This window comes from Bombina bombina, chromosome 4 (genome assembly GCF_027579735.1).
Source record: "Bombina bombina isolate aBomBom1 chromosome 4, aBomBom1.pri, whole genome shotgun sequence".
Classification (NCBI taxonomy): domain Eukaryota; kingdom Metazoa; phylum Chordata; class Amphibia; order Anura; family Bombinatoridae; genus Bombina; species Bombina bombina.
In genome coordinates, this window is record NC_069502.1 from 305064319 (window position 1) to 305084354 (window position 20036).

The 20036-nt window shown below is 37.8% G+C and overlaps 1 protein-coding gene across 1 annotated transcript in view; it reads right to left on the bottom strand.

Annotated features, from left to right (window-relative positions):
• PLS1 (plastin 1) overlaps positions 1-20036 on the bottom strand; it is a 168344-nt gene that overhangs the window by 134839 nt on the left and 13469 nt on the right. The window contains exon 2 of the mRNA XM_053710016.1: positions 14201-14313. Coding sequence (XP_053565991.1) covers positions 14201-14270 — 70 coding nt within the window. The 5' untranslated portion in view covers positions 14271-14313. The remainder of the gene's footprint in view (positions 1-14200; positions 14314-20036) is intronic.

Sequence of the window (20036 nt, forward strand, 5' to 3'; positions counted from 1 at the left end):
AAAATGAGTTAAAGGGTTTTTGATCATGGTGATTAAGGGGTGAATTGTTTTTAAGGAGCTATTGCACTTGGGGTCTCAAGTTGTTTAATGGCTCTGTTTTAGTGCACTGCATAGGATTTAGACTTCATTCTTTTACCTAGTGATTTAGCACATATTCTCCAAATGTTAATAGTGGGGAATAAGCCAGCCAGAAGCTACACTTTCCTGCATAATATGTAGGTCTGCTCTTATTTTGACTCTCATACGTGCTTTGTAAATGCGTGCCCCCTTGTGAAAAAAAATGCCCCCCATTCCTTCTGGAGCCGACCCTGGGCGGTTACACTACCGGCAACAAAATAAAAAATAAAAATCTTAATTAAAAAAAATTGTTTAACAAAAAAAAGTTGTATAGGTACTTGCAGACAGCTGCCAGTACCTAAAATGGTGCCTAAGAATCAGAGGGGAGGTTTAGAGAGCTATTTGGGGGGGTCAGGGAGGTTGGGGGATAAGGGGGATCCTACACTGGAAAAAAAAATGTATATATATATATATATATATATATATATATATATATATATATATATATACTGTCTGCCAGTACCTAAGATGGGAGTTACGAGTGGGGGGTGGGGGAGGGAAGAGAGCTGTTTGGGAGGGATCAGGTTGAGATCAGGGGGTGAGGAATCTCAGGTAGGGGGCTAATCTCTACACTAAAGCTAACATTAACCGTTTAAGATACCTAATTAACCACTTCCTTACCGGGAATAATAGAAGTGTGGTGCGCAGCTGCAATAAGCGGCATTCTAATTACCAAAAAGCAATGGAAAAGCCATATGTCTGCTATTTCTGAACAAAGGGTATCCTAGAGAAACTTTTACAAATATTTATGCCATGATTGCACAAGCAGTATGTAAATAATTTCTGTGAGAAACCCAAAGTTTGTGAAAAAAGTACCACATTTTTTTATTTGATGGCATTTGGCGGTGAAATAGTGGCATGAAATATACCAAAATGGTCCTAGATCAATACCTTGGGTTGTCTACTTAAAAAATAAGTTTCAATGGAGTGATAGCAAAAATGCTAAATATGATCTGGTATTTTGGGCAAGTTTTTTTCTGGAAGTCCCGGCAGTGAAAGGGTTAAATATAATAAAAGCAAAAGCCCAACCTCCTATGTATTTAAAAAATAAGAATATTTTAAGTTTCCCTTTAGGTTCACTCATCTCTGTATAATGGGTGTGAGCACATTTATGTTTGCTATGTGCAACCCATGTCCGCCTTGCCTTTATTTGGATACAAGCCCACTAAGAGGATTTCTTTAAACTAATGTCACAGTCTTGGTTGGGAGGAACTGAACTGCTTCGTGTCACCTGTGGAATTTCAATTGTAGTGCAGTTACTATAATTACTACAACCTTTGCTGTTTAAGCCTGCGTTATAAATTCTTACTGCTGCATGTGCTGTATTCTGCAGCCAGTTCTCAACAACCACTAAGCATTTTTATTATTCATTAATTATTACTGAAATAATCTTCCTCCCTTTCACGTTCAATAAAAGGTCAAATAACGTTGCAGTAGAACAGCCATTTATATAACTTTCAGGATTTTATTATTCAAATATTCCATTCAATAAATTAATATATTATTATTATTATTGTAATTATTATTATTATCATCAGGTTTTTGTAACGTACCAACATATTTTGCATCTCTGTACAGGGGAAACAGTAAATAAAGGCCAGACAGGGATGAGTAGACTGGGCTGCTTGACAAAAGGATTAGAGGCCCCTGTTTCCCATGTTGCTTAGAATGTTAATTTAACAATAAATAAGCAACTGAACTTAAAGGGACACTCAAGTCAAAATAAACTGTTATGATTCAGATAGAGCATGCAGTTTTAAGACACTTTCCAATTTACTTCCATTAGCAAATTTTGCACAGTCTTTTTATATGCACATTTTCTGGGGAACAAGATCCTACTGAGCATGTGCACAAGCTCCTAGATTATACATATACTAGTCTGATTGGCCGATGTCTGTCACATGATAAAGGGAGCCAGATATTGGGAGAAAAAAATAAATTTGCCAGGAAAAAAATCTACTGCTTATTTCAAATTGAGAGTAGGGGGCCGATTTATCAAGCTCTGTATGGAGCTTGATGCCCCTGTTTCCGCGTGAGCCTTCAAGCTTGCTGGAAACAGAAGTTATGAAGCAGCGGTCTAAAGACCGCTGCGCCATAACTTGTCCGCCTGCTCTGAGGCCGTGGACAGAAACCAACCCGATCAAATATGATCAGGTTGATTGACATCCCCTGCTAGCAGCCGATTGGCCGTGAATCTGCAGGGGGCGGCATTGCACCAGCAGTTCACAAGAACTGCTTGTGCAATGATAAATGCCGACAGCGATGGGCAGCGGACATGTTACGCTACATCGTATCATATCCGCTTCCACTATGATAAATCTACCCCATGGTGTTAAATTATTGTCTTTTTATTATACACTTGCTAGTTATGCAATTCTGCTACATTTAGTGGTCCTTTGAATGTATATTAAAGACCTCCTGCTTTTGTGTAACATATTGCTAGTCCCATACTCTGTCTATGCCAGCTATTGATTTGCAGCATTTTGAAGAAAACCTAGGTTACAGAATTTGCTTTTAAGCATTTCTAGGGAGTGAGTGACAAACATATTTTGTACACAAAATCAAGAGGTGTTTAATATCCCTCTAAATATAAAAAGATGTACAGAAGTGCTTAGAATGGTTACATATCAGTTCTTTATTTTGCAAGGATTGTGAACCTAGAACCATACCCATCTCAAATCACTCTGTATTGAATATAAATAGTGTTTCTGTGAGCAAGTTTTAAACTGATTTGCCCCTAGTGTGACACCAGAAGATGCTTTTATGTTGAACCACTGTGAGTTAAAGAGCCCCTTTATGCCTGTATATATATATATATATATATATATATATATATATATATATATATATATATATATATATATATATATATATATATATATATATATATATATATATACAGTTTAACCCCTGTTTTTTACAATTTTATTTACTAGGATAGGCAATAAAAACACAAAAAGAACTATGTATACTATAATCGCGTTTGTAACGTGTCCGTCGTCAGTTGCGCACGTATTTTCAAAGGAATGTTGGCTGCGCGAGGCAGGCAAAAGAATGTTGGCTGTGCGCACAGCAAAAATTATCCATCTGGATGAGGTGGATTCCCGAAAATGGCAGGATGGTGAAAGAATCCACCGCAGATGCAGCGTAGGCAAACACAGCATATGAGAAAAAAAACACACCAGCACTCGCATGAAATATAATGAAAAAACATGTAACCGCACAAAATAACAAAGAACCTAACTGCCCGCAGAAAATAATTAAAAAAACTAACCGCCCGCACAAAGCATTAACAAACACCTAAACCACCACCACCCCCATCGTAAAATAAAAAGTTATTAACCCCATATCTGCAAATTAAACAACGCAAATAACATAATTAAAATATCAACCCCTAAACCGCCAAACCCCCACATTCACATCTAACATTCATTTAAAAATAAAATCTAAAATTAGATTATAAAAACAAAATCTAAAATTACAAAAAATAAGTCTAAAATTACAGAAAAAAATAAACAAAATTATCACAAATAAAAAATAATTCAAACTAATCCCTATGAAAATAAAAAGCCCCCCCCCCCCCCTAATCTAAACTAAACTACCAATAGCCCTTAAAAGGCAATACTAAGTCCCCCCTAACAGTAAACCCCCCCACCCACCAAACCCCCCAAAATAAAAATAAATAAATTACCCATTGCCCCTAAAGGGGCATTTGTATGGGCATTGCCCTTAAAAGGGAATTCAGCTCTTTTATGCCCTTAAAGGGGCAATCAGCTCTTTTACAGCCCCAAAAATCCCTAATCTAAAAAAAAAAGCCACCCCAAAAAAATCAAAAAAATTTAAGTCTAATCTAATGTATACTTACCATTCCTGAAGTCCGATGGAGAAGGTCTTCTTCCAGGCGATGACGTCTTCTTGGAGACGGTGACATCTTCTTCCAGAGCGGGGACCTCTTATAGCTTCATCCAGGACCAAGGCGACGGGGAGGTGACCTCGGAACAAGACCAGCGACCACGAAGACATCCAGCATGGAGATCCTCTTCGTACGATCACCGCCGCACACTGAGGATTGAATACAAGGTACCCATTTAAAAATGGGGTAACTTGCATACCTATTGGCTGACATTTTCAAATCAGCCAACAGGATGAGAGCTACTGAAATCCTATTGGGTGATTTGAACAGTAAATAGGGTTTTAGTAGCTCTAATCCTATTGGCTGATCTAAAAAAAATGCAAGGTTACCCCAATTTCAATGCAGTACGTTCCATTTAATTTTTAGTGTACGACAGAGATCGGATGAAGAGAAGCCTCCACGCCGCTGAGGACCGCCTCTGCTGAAGACCGCCGCTGAGGACCGCAGCTGAGAACCGCCACTGAGGACCGCCGCTCTGGATCCGCACATCTAGGAAGACCACTCCGCACCTCCGCTCTGCCTTCACTATGGATGAAGATAGAAGATGATGAAGCCGCCTGAAAGAAGACCTTCACCGCCGGACTTAGTCTTAGGCTTTTTTTTTATTTTTTGGGGTGTTTTTTTTTTTTTAGATGAGGGTTTTTTGGACTGTAAAAGAGCTGATTGCCCTTTTAAGAGCAGTAAAAGAGCTGAATGCCTTTTTAAGGGCAATGCCCTTAAAAAAGGCATTCAGCTTAGGTGTTTTTAGACTTAGTTTTTATTTTATTTTGGGGGGTTGGTTGGGTGGGGGGTTTTACTGTTAGGGGGTAATTAGTAATTTGTTTAGGTAAAAGAGCAGTTTAACTTAGGGCAATGCCCTGCAAAAGCCCTTTTAAAGTGAAGGCCCATTTTGATGAATTAGTGCCCGGTTTTTAATAAACCTATTAAAAACAAGGGCACTTATGGCTTGCGACGGGCGGAGGAAATGCTGGAGCAGCTGCCAGGATTAAATGGTAAGTTTTTGAAGAAAACAGTGAAATGTCAATTTTGATAAATTACTGTGTGTCACTGTCTGTAACGATCTTCTGCTGGAGCCGTCGGGAGGTGTAGGCGGAAGTCGGGTGGTGGTTGTGAGCGGGAAGAAGTGGGTGGGGCCCCACACTGCGGTAAAAATTTGTAGTAATGGGACATGGAGGTATGGGGCAACCATGCTACAATGGGATCTGGGAGTGTGGGGGCTACAAGGGGATCTGGGTGATCTAACTAAAGATCACGGGTGGGAGGGAGGCGGTTACAGGGTCGGCTCCAAGGGGGGGCATTGGGGGGCAATGCCTACCCAAATGGAATGCTGTGCCCCCTCAAAAAATATTGATATGATCATACACTTTAAAAATAATAAATTAAATAATGAATTGTTATGTAATGCTGCATGCTGGGGGAAGAGTTAGCTGCCGAACTGTGAGGTCGCATCACGGATCTGCAAGGAGCTCCGTGTCTTAACCTCTTATTTGGAATTAGAAGTTAATTAAAGACTTTTTGGACTTGTCTTTAACCCTATTAATTTTACCTAACTATCCTACTCATTTTCTTAAACCATAGACCATGATAAGAATATGATTGTATCATATAAATATAAGTCAATGGCTACAGGCTTCTATTGAAGCCTCAAAAGTGCACTGTGATCTTAGGCTAGGCCTAAGATCACAGTGCACTTTTATGGCGTCAATAGAAGCCGGTAGCCATTTATAGACTTATATTTATATGATACAATCATATTCTTATAGGTTCACAGTACATAGCCTGATATCCGTTAGTTATTGCGAAACAGGTATAGCTAAATATAATCTACAAAATGACCAGTACCTGAAAACCTTGTATCCTCACTACTATTGCAAACAAAGGGGTTAATTGCATTGGGGGGTTTGGGGTGCATGGCTGTTTAGGGGACATGATTGATATTTGAGAATGAGTTTAAGGGTTTTGGATCATGGTGATTAAGGGGTGAATTGTTTTTAAGGAGCTATTGCACTGGGGGTCTCAAGTTTAATGGCTCTGTTTTAGTGCACTGCATATGATTTAGACTTCATTCTTTTACCTAGTGATTTAGCACATATTATCCAAATGTTAATAGTGGGGGATAAGCCAGCCAGAAGCTACACTTTCCTGCAGAATATGTAGGTCTGCTCTTATTTTGACTCTCATACGTGCTTTGTAAATGCGTGCCCCCTCGTGAAAAAAAAATGCCCCCATTCCTTCTGGAGCCAACCCGGGCGGTTACACTACCGGCAACAAAATAAAAAATAAAAATGTTAATAAAAAAAAATTGTTTAACAAAAAAAAGAGGTTTAGATAGCTATTTGGGGGGGGGGGGGGGTCAGGGAGGTTGGGGAATAATATTGTCTTTTTATTATACACTTGCTAGTTATGCAATTCTGCTACATTTAGTGGTCCTTTGAATGTATATTAAAGACCTCCTGCTTTTGTGTAACATATTGCTAGTCCCATACTCTGTCTATGCCAGCTATTGATTTGCAGCATTTTGAAGAAAACCTAGGTTACAGAATTTGCTTTTAAGCATTTCTAGGGAGTGAGTGACAAACATATTTTGTACACAAAATCAAGAGGTGTTTAATATCCCTCTAAATATAAAAAGATGTACAGAAGTGCTTAGAATGGTTACATATCAGTTCTTTATTTTGCAAGGATTGTGAACCTAGAACCATACCCATCTCAAATCACTCTGTATTGAATATAAATAGTGTTTCTGTGAGCAAGTTTTAAACTGATTTGCCCCTAGTGTGACACCAGAAGATGCTTTTATGTTGAACCACTGTGAGTTAAAGAGCCCCTTTATGCCTGTATATATATATATATATATATATATATATATATACAGTTTAACCCCTGTTTTTTACAATTTTATTTACTAGGATAGGCAATAAAAACACAAAAAGAACTATGTATACTATAATCGCGTTTGTAACGCGTCCGTCGTCAGTTGCGCACGTATTTTCAAAGGAATGTTGGCTGCGCGAGGCAGGCAAAAGAATGTTGGCTGTGCGCACAGCAAAAATTATCCATCTGGATGAGGTGGATTCCCGAAAATGGCAGGATGGTGAAAGAATCCACCGCAGATGCAGCGTAGGCAAACACAGCATATGAGAAAAAAAACACACCAGCACTCGCATGAAATATAATGAAAAAACATGTAACCGCACAAAATAACAAAGAACCTAACTGCCCGCAGAAATTAATTAAAAAAAACTAACCGCCCGCACAAAGCATTAACAAACACCTAAACCACCACCACCCCCATCATAAAATAAAAAGTTATTAACCCCATATCTGCAAATTAAACAACGCAAATAACATAATTAAAATATCAACCCCTAAACCGCCAAACCCCCACATCGCAATAAACCTAATTAACCTATTAACCCCTAAACCGCCAACCCCCACATCGCAATAAACCTATTAACCCCTAAACCGACAAACCTCCACATCGCAATAAATCTAATTAACCTATTAACTCCTAAACCGCCAACCCTCCACAACACAAATAAATAATTTAATTAGTAAGCCCCCTAAACTAACACCCCATAAATTAAACCCATTACATAAAATAAAAAATACTAAGTTACAATTAAATTAAAAAATTCTAACCCCCCCCAATCTAAACTAAACTACCAATAGCCCTTAAAAGGCAATACTAAGTCCCCCCTAACAGTAAACCCCCCCACCCACCAAACCCCCCAAAATAAAAATAAATAAATTACCCATTGCCCCTAAAGGGGCATTTGTATGGGCATTGCCCTTAAAAGGGAATTCAGCTCTTTTATGCCCTTAAAAGGGCAATCAGCTCTTTTACAGCCCCAAAAATCCCTAATCTAAAAAAAAAAGCCACCCCAAAAAAAAAAATTTAAGTCTAATCTAAGGCAGGTCTTCTTCCAGGCGATGACGTCTTCTTGGAGACGGTGACATCTTCTTCCAGAGCGGGGACCTCTTATAGCTTCATCCAGGACCAAGGCGACGGGGAGGTGACCTCGGAACAAGACCAGCGAACACGGAGACATCCAGCATGGAGATCCTCTTCGTACGATCACCGCCGCACACTGAGGATTGAATACAAGGTACCCATTTAAAAATGGGGTAACTTGCATACCTATTGGCTGACATTTTCAAATCAGCCAACAGGATGAGAGCTACTGAAATCCTATTGGGTGATTTGAACAGTAAATAGGGTTTTAGTAGCTCTAATCCTATTGGCTTTTCTAAAAAAATGCAAGGTTACCCCAATTTCAATGCAGTACGTTCCATTTAATTTTTAGTGTACGACAGAGATCGGATGAAGAGAAGCCTCCAGGCCGCTGAGGACCGCCTCTGCTGAAGACCGCCGCTGAGGACCGCAGCTGAGAACCGCCACTGAGGACCGCCGCTCTGGATCCGCACATCTAGGAAGACCACTCCGCACCTCCGCAATGCCCTTAAAAAAGGCATTCAGCTTAGGTGTTTTTAGACTTAGTTTTTATTTTATTTTGGGGGGTTGGTTGGGTGGGGGGTTTTACTGTTAGGGGGTAATTAGTAATTTGTTTAGGTAAAAGAGCAGTTTAACTTAGGGCAATGCCCTGCAAAAGCCCTTTTAAAGTGAAGGCCCATTTTGATGAATTAGTGCCCGGTTTTTAATAAACCTATTAAAAACAAGGGCACTTACGGCTTGCGACGGGCGGAGGAAGTGCTGGAGCAGCTGCCAGGATTAAATGGTAAGTTTTTGAAGAAAACAGTGAAATGTCAATTTTGATAAATTATAAAGTGCCTTTTTTTTAATAGGTTTATTAAAAACCGGGTACTAATTCATCAAAATGGACCTTCACTTTAAGGGCTATTGGTAGATTAGATTAGGGGGTGTTTTTATTTTGGGGGGGATTTTTTTATATTTATAGGGGTATTAGATTAGGTTTATTTTTATTTTATTTTGGATAGCTTTGTTCATTTTTTTCTGTAATTTTACATTTTTTATATTTTTTTAATATTAGCATTGGGGTCTGTATTTTTTTTTTTTTAAAATAGACGCCCTCTGGGCAGGCTTGTCGCCTAGTATATCATAAATGTTATAAATAACATTTTTAAAAAACATAAAAATATGAGCCAAGATAATGATCATAAAATGCAGTATAGTAACATTAACATAACAAAAGGCAAGGGATGCTAGCACTTAGTTTTTAATGTTGATGCAAACTATAAAAAGTAAACCCATAAGCATCTAGACTGTGATTAGCATAGACTCACAGGATCAACCATGCATGGAGTGTCAACATTACTGTCTAATGCTAGATTCAACATAAGCCTCTTTAGTCTCACTAGTTTATATGTTATTCTATGGAGCCTATTCGCTAAAACAGAAGAGTGAGCTTTAGTGAAAGCAGCCTAGTATATATAAGACTGGAGAGGATGTGAAAGTTGTTAGTACATTTAGTTAATTCTGTTTGTTAGACTTGCTGCTAGAAACATTGATTAGTCCTCAAAATGGGACAGCAAGTTATTTTTTTTTTTTAAATGTAAACCCTTAAAGGACCAGTCAACACATTAGATTTGCATAATCAACAAATGCAAGTTAACAAGACAATGCAATAGCACTTAGTCTGAACTTCAAATGAGTAGTAGATTTTTTTATAACAAATTTCAAAGTTACGTATATTTCCACTCCCCTTGTACCATGTGATAGCATTCAGCCAATCACAAATGCATATACATATAATCTGTGAATTCTTGCACATGCTCAGTAGGATCTGGTGACTCAAAAATTGTAAATATAAAAGACTGTGCACATTTTTTTTAATGGACGTAAATTGGAAAGTTGTTTAAAATTACATTCTGTATCTGAATCATGAAAATGTTATTTAACCTGAGTGTCCCTTTAAATGAATCATTATCAGTATCACGATCAAACACCAAAAAGAGGAAGAAAGCAAGTTTCATTATGTGTTATGTGTCTACCGCCAGCTTTTCTTTTCAGAAAGACATAGGGCTGCATAGCATACAGTTGTACAATTAACAAATGGTATGAACAAAAGTTTTTATTAACTCAAATGTAGATTTATGCCTTGTTACTATCAGGTATTATATTGGAAACTGGGTTATGATCTAGCTAGCCCATAGCGTACAACATTTTACATTTAATAAAAATATATTTGAAACAAAATTAAAACTATATTGTGATTAATTGAAACTACCCTAAATGTTCTATATTAAACCAAAAATGAAGTGTGTGGGTCCCTAATAAATAGTTTAAAGGGATAAAGTTAAAGGACCAGTAAATACAGTAGATTTGCATAATACACAAATGCATGATAAAAAGACAATGCAATAGCACTTAAGTCTGAACTTCAAATGAGTAGCAGATTTTTTTCTGACAAATTTCAGTTTTGTCTATTTCCAATCCTCTTGTATCATGTGATAGCCATTGGCCAATCATAAATGCATATACGTATATTCTGTGAATTTTTGCACATGCTTAGTAGGAGCTGGTGACGCAAAAAGTGTAAACACTAATTATTCTTGACAAAGGCCTCGTTAAAGGCTGAAACGCGTAGACCGCTCCTAAATACGACATACCAGCCCGAGTTTTTCTGTAATACGGTGAGCACATTTTGAATTGTATTCGCATTATTGTGCTTGTTTTGTGCAGCCTTCTGTGTTCTTTTTTTCATAGGTTACCCCTAACTGGATCCACACTTAGAGGCCCATTTATCAAGCTCCGAATGGAGCTTGAGGGCCCGTGTTTCTGGCGAGTCTTCTAAAGACTGCTGCTCCATAACCCTGTCCACCTGCTCTGAGCAGGCGGACAGACATCGGCGGAATTCAACCCGATCAAGTACGATCGGGTTGATTGATACCCCCTGCTGGCAGCCGATTGGCCGCGAGTCTGCAGGGGGCGACGTTGCACCAGCAGCTCACAAGAGCTGCTGGTGCAATGCTGAATATGGAGAGCGTATTGCTCTACGCATTCAGTGATGTCTGTCGTACCTGATCCGCACTGTCAGATCAGGTCCGACAGACATTTGATAATTCGGCCTCTTAGTATCACTCGTTGCACTCTGGATACTCCATTTACTGGCCACCTTATCGGACCGCACTTATCCTCACTTGTGACCCGCGAAGTCCCACTACACCCATGATTTGACTACACTTTCCACATATAGGACATTAAATAAATGAAGTAGTAACTTTCTTTTGGACATTTCACTTTATCCCTACATTTGGGACATTTCACTCATATATTTCTATTTTTTATTTTTATTATTACCTGTAATCATCTTCCCCTTTTGTTCACTTGGATATTTATATATTCTCTGTGCACAATTTTTAATATACTTTTTTAAGATTGGCCGATTTTTTTGTGTTAAATTCTAAACCCATGATCTTAACAATATTTGTTTATTTTCCATGACCTATGTAATACTTGTTGATTATTAGTGTATAATTCTATTGATGTTATATAACATTAACATCATTTTTAATCTGCATTTTATTACATATATACTTTTTAATATAAAAGCTGTTCTAACATAACTTTCAACATGAAAGCTGTTCTAACATAATGTACAACATAGTTGCAGTTATATTTGTAACTTTTTAAACACGCTTTGCTAGATACACTTGCTATACACTTTAGTCACATATATGAGCAATATTGACTATACTGATATCACACTCTAGCATTTTTTACTTATTCGTTCCATAAATATTATTGTTTTATCCAGTCATTTTATATCAGCTCTTCTAATAGCACCAGGATACTATCACAATTTAACTATTTTAGTGGTATAACGCAACACCTAACCACAGTGTTGAATACTCTGTTTATAGTATACTTAAAGGGACACTGAACCCAAAATTTTTCTTTCGTGATTCAGATAGAGCATGCAGTTTTAAATAACTTTCTAATTCAATCCTATTATCAAATTTTCTTCATTCTCTTGGTATGTTTATTTGAAAAGCAAAAATGTAAGTTTAGATGCCGGCCCATTTTTGATGAACAAAATGCGTTGTCCTTGCTGATTGGACAGCACCAATAAACAAGTGCTGCCCATGGTTCTGAACCAAACATTTGCTGGCTCCTTAGCTTAGCTTAGATATCAAGAGAACGAAGAAAAATTGATAATAGAAGTAAATTAGAAAGTTGCTTAATATTGCATGCTCTATCCGAATCATGAAAGAAAAAATTTGGGTTCAGTATCCCTTTAAGCCTCTGCTGGAGGTGCTCCTCCACCTATATATCTACTCCATATAACTAAAACGATTCAGTTAGGCAATCGATACCCCTTGAAGTTGAGCTTGTATACTTATTTTTACTTTTGGCGCTGTCCTCTATATATATTCCTTACATAATTTAGATAGAGAATAACATTTTAAACACAACCTTGATATCATTGGCAGAAATGTAGTTCCTTTTCATGGCAGCATATCTAAATAGGCTCAGAAGCATGCATGTGTCTTAAACATTATGGGCTTGATAATAAGTGGAGCGCTAATTAATCACATGCAAACGGGCAAATTTGCCCATTTGCAGGTGCGTGCTAAATAATCAGCCAAGTGGCTGGTTATTGCTACTGCAAGCTTGTGGTACCAAATGTAGTTCCTTTTCATGGCAGCATATCTAAATAGGCTCAGAAGCATGCATGTGTCTTAAACATTATGGGCTTGATAATAAGTGGAGCGCTAATTAATCACATGCAAACGGGCAAATTTGCCCATTTGCAGGTGCGTGCTAAATAATCAGCCAAGTGGCTGGTTATTGCTACTGCAAGCTTGTGGTACCAAATAGCGCTCCGAAAATTAACCAGAGGTCAGACCTCTAGTTCATTTTTAAAAGTGCCCCAATTTGCCCCAAACTTTAGTATGAGGTTGTGTTTTAATAAATAAAAAAATAGTATCTATGATTTTTTTTTTTAAAGAACTGCATGAAGCAGTTTTATGGGATTAATTGTGGCGGGTTAGAAAAAAACAGCACTGAAAAGTGCCTTTACATTGCGTCTATGGGAACTGTGTGTTCCAAGTAAATTTATACGTATATGCTGATATATATTTATGTGTTTATATAAGTATATGTGTATTATACACATATAAATACATAAATATACATGTATATATTCATATACATATATATTTACATTTGCTGTCCATCACTGCGCAACTTACCCCCTGCGCTGTGCTAGTTCTGCGTCTCACTGTGTCTCACGGCATGAGAATGAGGTTCCCATTGGAGCCTATGGAAGCGCGCTCTATTGAGCGCATAGTTTCCTAGGAATGCGAACACGAGGTCTCGTTCGCATTGCACCGCACTTCAAATACCAGCGTTCGTGTAAGTATAATTTTGCCCTCCACTCGTAATTTTGCCCTATATGTAGAACATTGTTGCAAACACTGATGCCATATACTGCTCCTGAGCATACTTCAATTTGCCCTAATAGAAAGTTTCCACAAAAGATATAGAGAGAAAATAAATTGTAATGGTTTTTAAAATTTTAAGATCTGTCTGAATCCTGAAGTTCTAATTTTGACTTTTATGTCCCTTTACGAATGTTGCAGGAAAAAAATTCAGATCTACAATTAAACCAAAACAACCTTAAAGGGAAACTGAACCCAAATTTTTTCTTTTATGATTCAGATGGAGCAAGCAATTTTAAGCAACTTTCTAATTTACTCCTATTATCAAGTTTTCTTCGTTCTCTTGCTATCTTTATTTGAAAAAGAAGGCGTCTAAGCTATTTGTTTGGTTCAGTACCATGGAAATCACTTGTTAATTGGTGGATAAATGTAGCCACCAATCAGCAAGAATAACCCAGGTTATTCACAAAAAATGGGCCGGCATCTAAACATACATTTTTGCATTTCAAATAAAGATACCAAGAGAATGAAGAAAATTTGAAAATAGGAGTAAATTAGAAAGTTGCTAAAAATTGCATGCTCTATCTGAATCACGAAAGAAAAAATTTGGGTTCAGTGTCCCTTTAAATTAAACATATTCCATAAATATCATGATCTAAATGTAATTCAGGAATGTTTAGCTCACTAGCCTGATAAATGTGAACTATGCCCTTAAATAGATACTTCAGAAATTCCAAAGGTGTATGGATAAACTTATCATGTTACAAAGCTCTGTTCACAAGTATGAACCAGCTGAACACTTACCGACTTTTTTAAATGCTTCTTTTAATTCTTCCAGCTCTTCTCTGGATATGGTGATTGTGTTGTTAGCCATTTCAGAAGCAGATGGGAGGGTATCAGGCTGTTACAGCAGGAACCTGGGGAAAAGTGAGATAGGAACTTAACAGCACATCCTCACAATGTGTAACTAGGGCTACTCTGACAGTGCCCTTGTAGGTATAAATATATCACACAGGTCTGCCTCTATTGAATAAGTGACAAAGAAGTCAGGGAAAGAACAACCTTAACAACACACCCAGCCCTGTGTTATTACAAGCAACACAGAAACATAACCAAGCTACCAGTCTTCTCAGTTTAATTACATCATGCATCCTTAACTTCATAGTGCCATTTTATCTCTTTATAATGGCTCATAGATCATAGGGTCATTCTGTGATTCCCTGTTCCCCTGCTGCCAATTGGGACAATATGGCCTTAAAGGGGTGATAAACACTTTGGCATTACAATACATTTTTGTTGTCTTTCTATAGAATAACACCCCAGCCACGTATAAACATTTTAAAACAAATTAACACCTTTTTTATTAGAATTGTTTTTCAATAGCCCAACTCCACCCAGCACTTGCCTTATTTGGAGGGGCCAATCTGGGCTTGAGTCTGCAGATAACAAGGCTAGCCACGTTCATTAAAGGGACACAAACCCCATAATTTTTCTTTCATGATTCAGACAGAGGGGCCGAATTATCATTGTGCGGGTGGACATGATCCGATATTGCGGATCATGCCGCTGCACATCGATAAATGCCGGCAGCATACGCTCTCAGCATTTATAATTGCACCAGCAGTTCTTGTGCACTGCTGGTGCAATGCCGCCCCCTGCAGATTCGTGGCCAATCGACCGCCATCAGGGTTTGTCAATCAACCCGGTCGTATTCGATCAGATTGATTTCTGGCGATGTCTGTCCACCGCCTCAGAGCAGGCGGACAGTTTATGGAGCAGTGATCTTTAGACTGCTGCTTCATAACTTGTGTTTCCCGCAAACCTGAAGGCTCGCCAGAAACACGGAGCTTGATAAATATGCCCCAGAGCATTCCATTTTAGACAATGTTCAAATTTACGTCTTCAACCAAATTTGCTTCATTCTCTTGGTATCCTTTATTGAAGTAGTAGAAATGCAATACAAGGAGCTAGCTGAACATGTCAGGTGATGACAAGATGCATAGATGTGCAGCCACTAAATATGATTTTCAATAAACCAAGAGGACAAAGAAAATGAGATAATTCAAGGAAATTTGTGTTTCAAATTGTATGTTCTTTCTGAATCATAAAAATAAAAATTTGGTTAAATAAGTTACTATGAAGTGCTTTGTTTTGCAGTTATCTACTAAAGCGAATTGGTGAAATTATGTAGCAGTGTTAGCCTTGAACGTCAGTAGTGATTAAAAAATCCCAATTTTCAGTGCTAAATTACTTGAAAATGGGGCAAAAGAAACAATGAAAGTACATGGCAAAGTTGTTTTTATTAGCCATAGCTAAATATCTGATATTGCAATCTCAAGGTACACTATTATTGTCTCTTTAAGTTAAGAACAAGTGTGTAAGTGTCTTCCACAAGCAGATTCTGCAACACAAATCAGGCTACAAATATAACAGTTGGCTTTCATAACATAAGCATATTTTAAACTAATTAGGACAAATGCAATATAAAAAAAAAGTGTAGATTCCAACTCAATAAATTCTGAGCACTCCTGCAACCAGGTAATTAGTTATTGTCTTTTCAACAGCACTAGAGATGCAGTTACAAAACCTCCTAGTGTACAAATGTTGATTTTTATTGTGACTCTGTTCCTTTTTCAGTACATTTACTTTACTTGAGTAGTACATGAGTGAAAACAGAAATATGACCAGATACTATTCAAATTCATTCAGCTGCTCTAACACATATATCTTGGGGGGACAATTCTGCAGCCTGTATTGTCAGTGGCATTTATTTAAAAAAATGTTTTCATAAATTATGAAAAAAATGTATTAGCCAAGAGAGCAGTAAAGATCTGAATGTTGCCCCTTATTTGCAAAGTTTGACACCTTTGACCGATATTAACTAAGAATTGTCTCAGCTGAGAGAAATTTACTAAAATGTGAACTGCATCTTGATCCCTATATCACAGCAAATGCAATTGAGATTTATTTTTATTTTTTTTTTTTTATTTTTTGTGTGTTTTTTTTATATTTTTTATTGAGATTTAAAACAGAGCAAGCAAACATTATATAGCCATAGAATCTGTACAAACAACAACAAAAATACAGTTTTCAGATATATGGCTTGTATAATCAAAACACAATTGACAAAGAACATTTATATGGTCAAATTCAACAATATTAATGAACATAGCGCTTACTTCTTATACTTTATGCCCTCTAATTAGCCGCTGAGGCCACTCTTGGGCCTCTTAGGTCTAATGGAAACGTAATGGTACAGGGGGCATCCATGAACAATATGAGACCACTTTTGGATTTCAAATGGTTAATCTCACTTTATATTCAACTATGTTACATAAAACAAATATGGTATATACAATTGAGATTTATTTTAATGATCAGTCATATTACTCCTTAGTATGTCTAGAGATATAGTAACGCTTCTCCAGTGAGGAACAATAATCTGATGAGCAGATTCACACATGATGAACCCATTCACTGTGTTCCATAAAATAACACTGGATAATGGATATGTCTGGTATTTCAGATTTGACTTTATAGTTAACATCTGTTTCTTAAGTCGATATGTGAAGTGTGTCTGGTACTGATGTTTGTGTGCATATCACAGGAAATGTTACAGGAGCCAAGCTTAAAATGTGATTCTTACATCTATCCTGATACCAATGTGAACAGCGCTATGCCCAGAATATTATCCCATAATGGAAGATATCAGGTGAAGATCCCCATATGCCATCTTCATTTTAAAAAATAATATAACAGATTAATAGTACAACATTGAGCTACACTATAATATCAATCCAGCTATCATATACATCATTGGGCCTATTTATCAAGCCATCAATTGTGCTGCATTCAACAGCACCAATACACTCGCCTGACATCGCCTAACTTCGCTGCCGCGGACCTGAATACACTCTCCATATTTAACAAAAAAGCTGTCAAAAAGCCGCGCACCAAGTACAGGGCGATGAGCAGCGGACTGTTGTTAACTAACAGTCATCGATTTCGCTGCTCTCCGGCTTTTTCACAGCTTTATTTGTATACTGTCACTAAACACCGCCACTATACTAAACTGTTTAACCCCTCCCGGAGCCCACCGCCACTCTAATAAAGTTATTAACCCCTATACTGCCGCTCCCGGAGCCCACCGCAACTAAATAAAGTTATTATCCCCTATACCGCCGCTCACCGGACCCCAACCGCAAATAAATAAAGTTATTAACCCCTAAACCGCCTCTCCCAGAGCCCACCGCCACTCTAATAAAGTTATCAACCCCTATACCGCCGCTCCCAGAGCCCACCGCCATGTACATTATACTACCTGCAAGAAGCCAGGAGAAGTCTTCATCCAAGCGGCAAGAAGTCCTGCAAGAAGCCGGCCAAAGTCTTCATCCAAGCCCGCAGAAGTCTTCACCCAGACGGCATCTTCTATCTTAATCCATCTGGCGCGGAGCGGGTCCATCTTCAAGACATCCGACGTGGAGCATCCTCTTCTTCTGACGGACTAACGACGAATGAAGGTTCCTTTAAATGACGTCATCCAAGATGGCATCCCTTAGATTCTGATTGGCTGATAGAATTCTATCAGCCAATCGGAATTAAGGTTGAAAAAAATCCTGTTGGCTGTTGCAAACAGCCAATAGGATTGAGCTTTCATCCTATTGGCTGAACCCAAATTTTTTCTTTTGTGATTCAGATAGAGCATTAAATTTTAAGCAACTTTCTAATTTACTCCTATTATCAAATTTTCTTCATTCTCTTGGAATCTTTATTTGAAATGCAAGAATGTAAGTTTAGATGCCGGCCCATTTTTGGTGAACAACCTAGGTTGTCCTTGCTGATTGGTGGATAAATTCATCCACCAATCAAAACCTGCTGTAAAGAGTCTGAACCAAGAAAAAAAGCTTAGATGCCTTCTTTTTTATATAAAGATAGCAAGAGAACGAAGAAACATTGATAATAGGAGTAAATTAGAAAGTTGCTTAAAATTGCATGCTCTATCTGGATCATGAAAGAAAAAATTTGGGTTCAGTGTCCCTTTAATTCCGATTGGCTGATAGAATTCTATTAGCCAATCGGAATCTAAGGGACACCATCTTGGATGACGTCATTTAAAGGAACCTTCATTCGTCGTTAGTCCGTCGGACGAAGAGGATGCTCCGCGTTGGAGGTCTTGAAGATGGACCCGCTCCGCGCCGGATGGATGAAGATAGAAGATGCCGTCTGGGTGAAGAATTCTGCTGGCTTGGATGAAGATTTCCACCTGTTTCTTGGAAGACTTCTTGCCGCTTGGATGAAGACTTCTCCTGGCTTCTTGGAGGATGGATGTCGGATCTTCAAAACTGTAAGTCGATCTTCGGGGGTTAGTGTTAGGATTTTTTAAGGGTTTATTGGGTGGGTTTTATTTTTAGATTAGGGTTTTGGGCTGCAAAAGAGCTAAATGCCCTTTTAAGGGCAATGCCCATCCAAATGCCCTTTTCAGGGCAATGGGGAGCTTAGGTTTTTTTTGTTAGCTTTTTTTTTGGAGGGTTGGTTGTGTGGGTGGTGGCTTTTACTGTTGGAGGGGTATTTGTATTTTTTTTTTTACATGTAAAAGAGCTGATTACTTTGGGGCAATGCCCCACAAAAGGCCCTTTTTTTAGGTTTTTTTATCTTGGGGGGGCTATTTGTTTTCATAGGGCCCTTAGATTAGGTGTAATAAGTTTAAAGCTTTGATAATTTCTTTTTTATTTTTTGTAACTTAGTGTTTATTTTTTGTGTAACTTATTGTTTGTTATTTTTGGTAACTTAGTTATAAGTTTTTTGTAACTTTGTAATTTTTTAGTGTAGATTTAAATTATTTGAGTAGGGTTAGGTGTTTAAATATAGAATATATTTAATTTAATTTGTAGTTTTATGTAATTTTAGTATAAAAGAAAGGTTAGATTAATTTTTATTTTAATATAGTTTAATGTAATTTTATTATAATAGTTAGGGTAGGTTAATTATTAATTTAATATAGTTTAATGTAATTTTAGTATAAAAGTTAGGGTAGATTAATTTATAGTTTAATATAGTTTAATTTAAATCTAAAGGTAAGTTTAAATTTATTATAAGATAGTGATGAGTTAATATTTAATGTAAGGTTAGCGGGTTGTTAGGTTTAGGGGTTAATAGTTTAATTTAGTTTATGGCGATGTGGGGGGCTAGCGGTTTAGGGGTTAATAGGTTTAGCAAGTGCTAGTGATGTGGGAGGCCAGGGGTTTAGGGGTTAATAACTTTATTTAGTTGCGGTGGGCTCCGGGAGCGGCGGGATAGGGGTTATTAACTTTTATTTAGGTGGCGGCGGTGTCAGGGCGACAGATTAGGGGTTAATAAGTATAATGTAGATGGTGGCAATGGCGGGGTGGCAGATTAGGGGTTAATAAGTATAATGTAGGTGGCGGCGGTGTAGCGGGCGGCAGATTAGGGGTTAATAAGTATAATGTAGGTGGCGGCGGTGTAGGGGCGGCAGATTCGGGGTGTTTAGACTCGGGTTATGTTAGGGTGTTAGGTGTAAACATAACTTTTATTCTCCTATAGAGAATAGTTTTCGCTGCTTTCAGGTTCCCATTGATTCCTATGGCATCCGGCACCTCCAGGGCGGCGGATTGAAAACCAG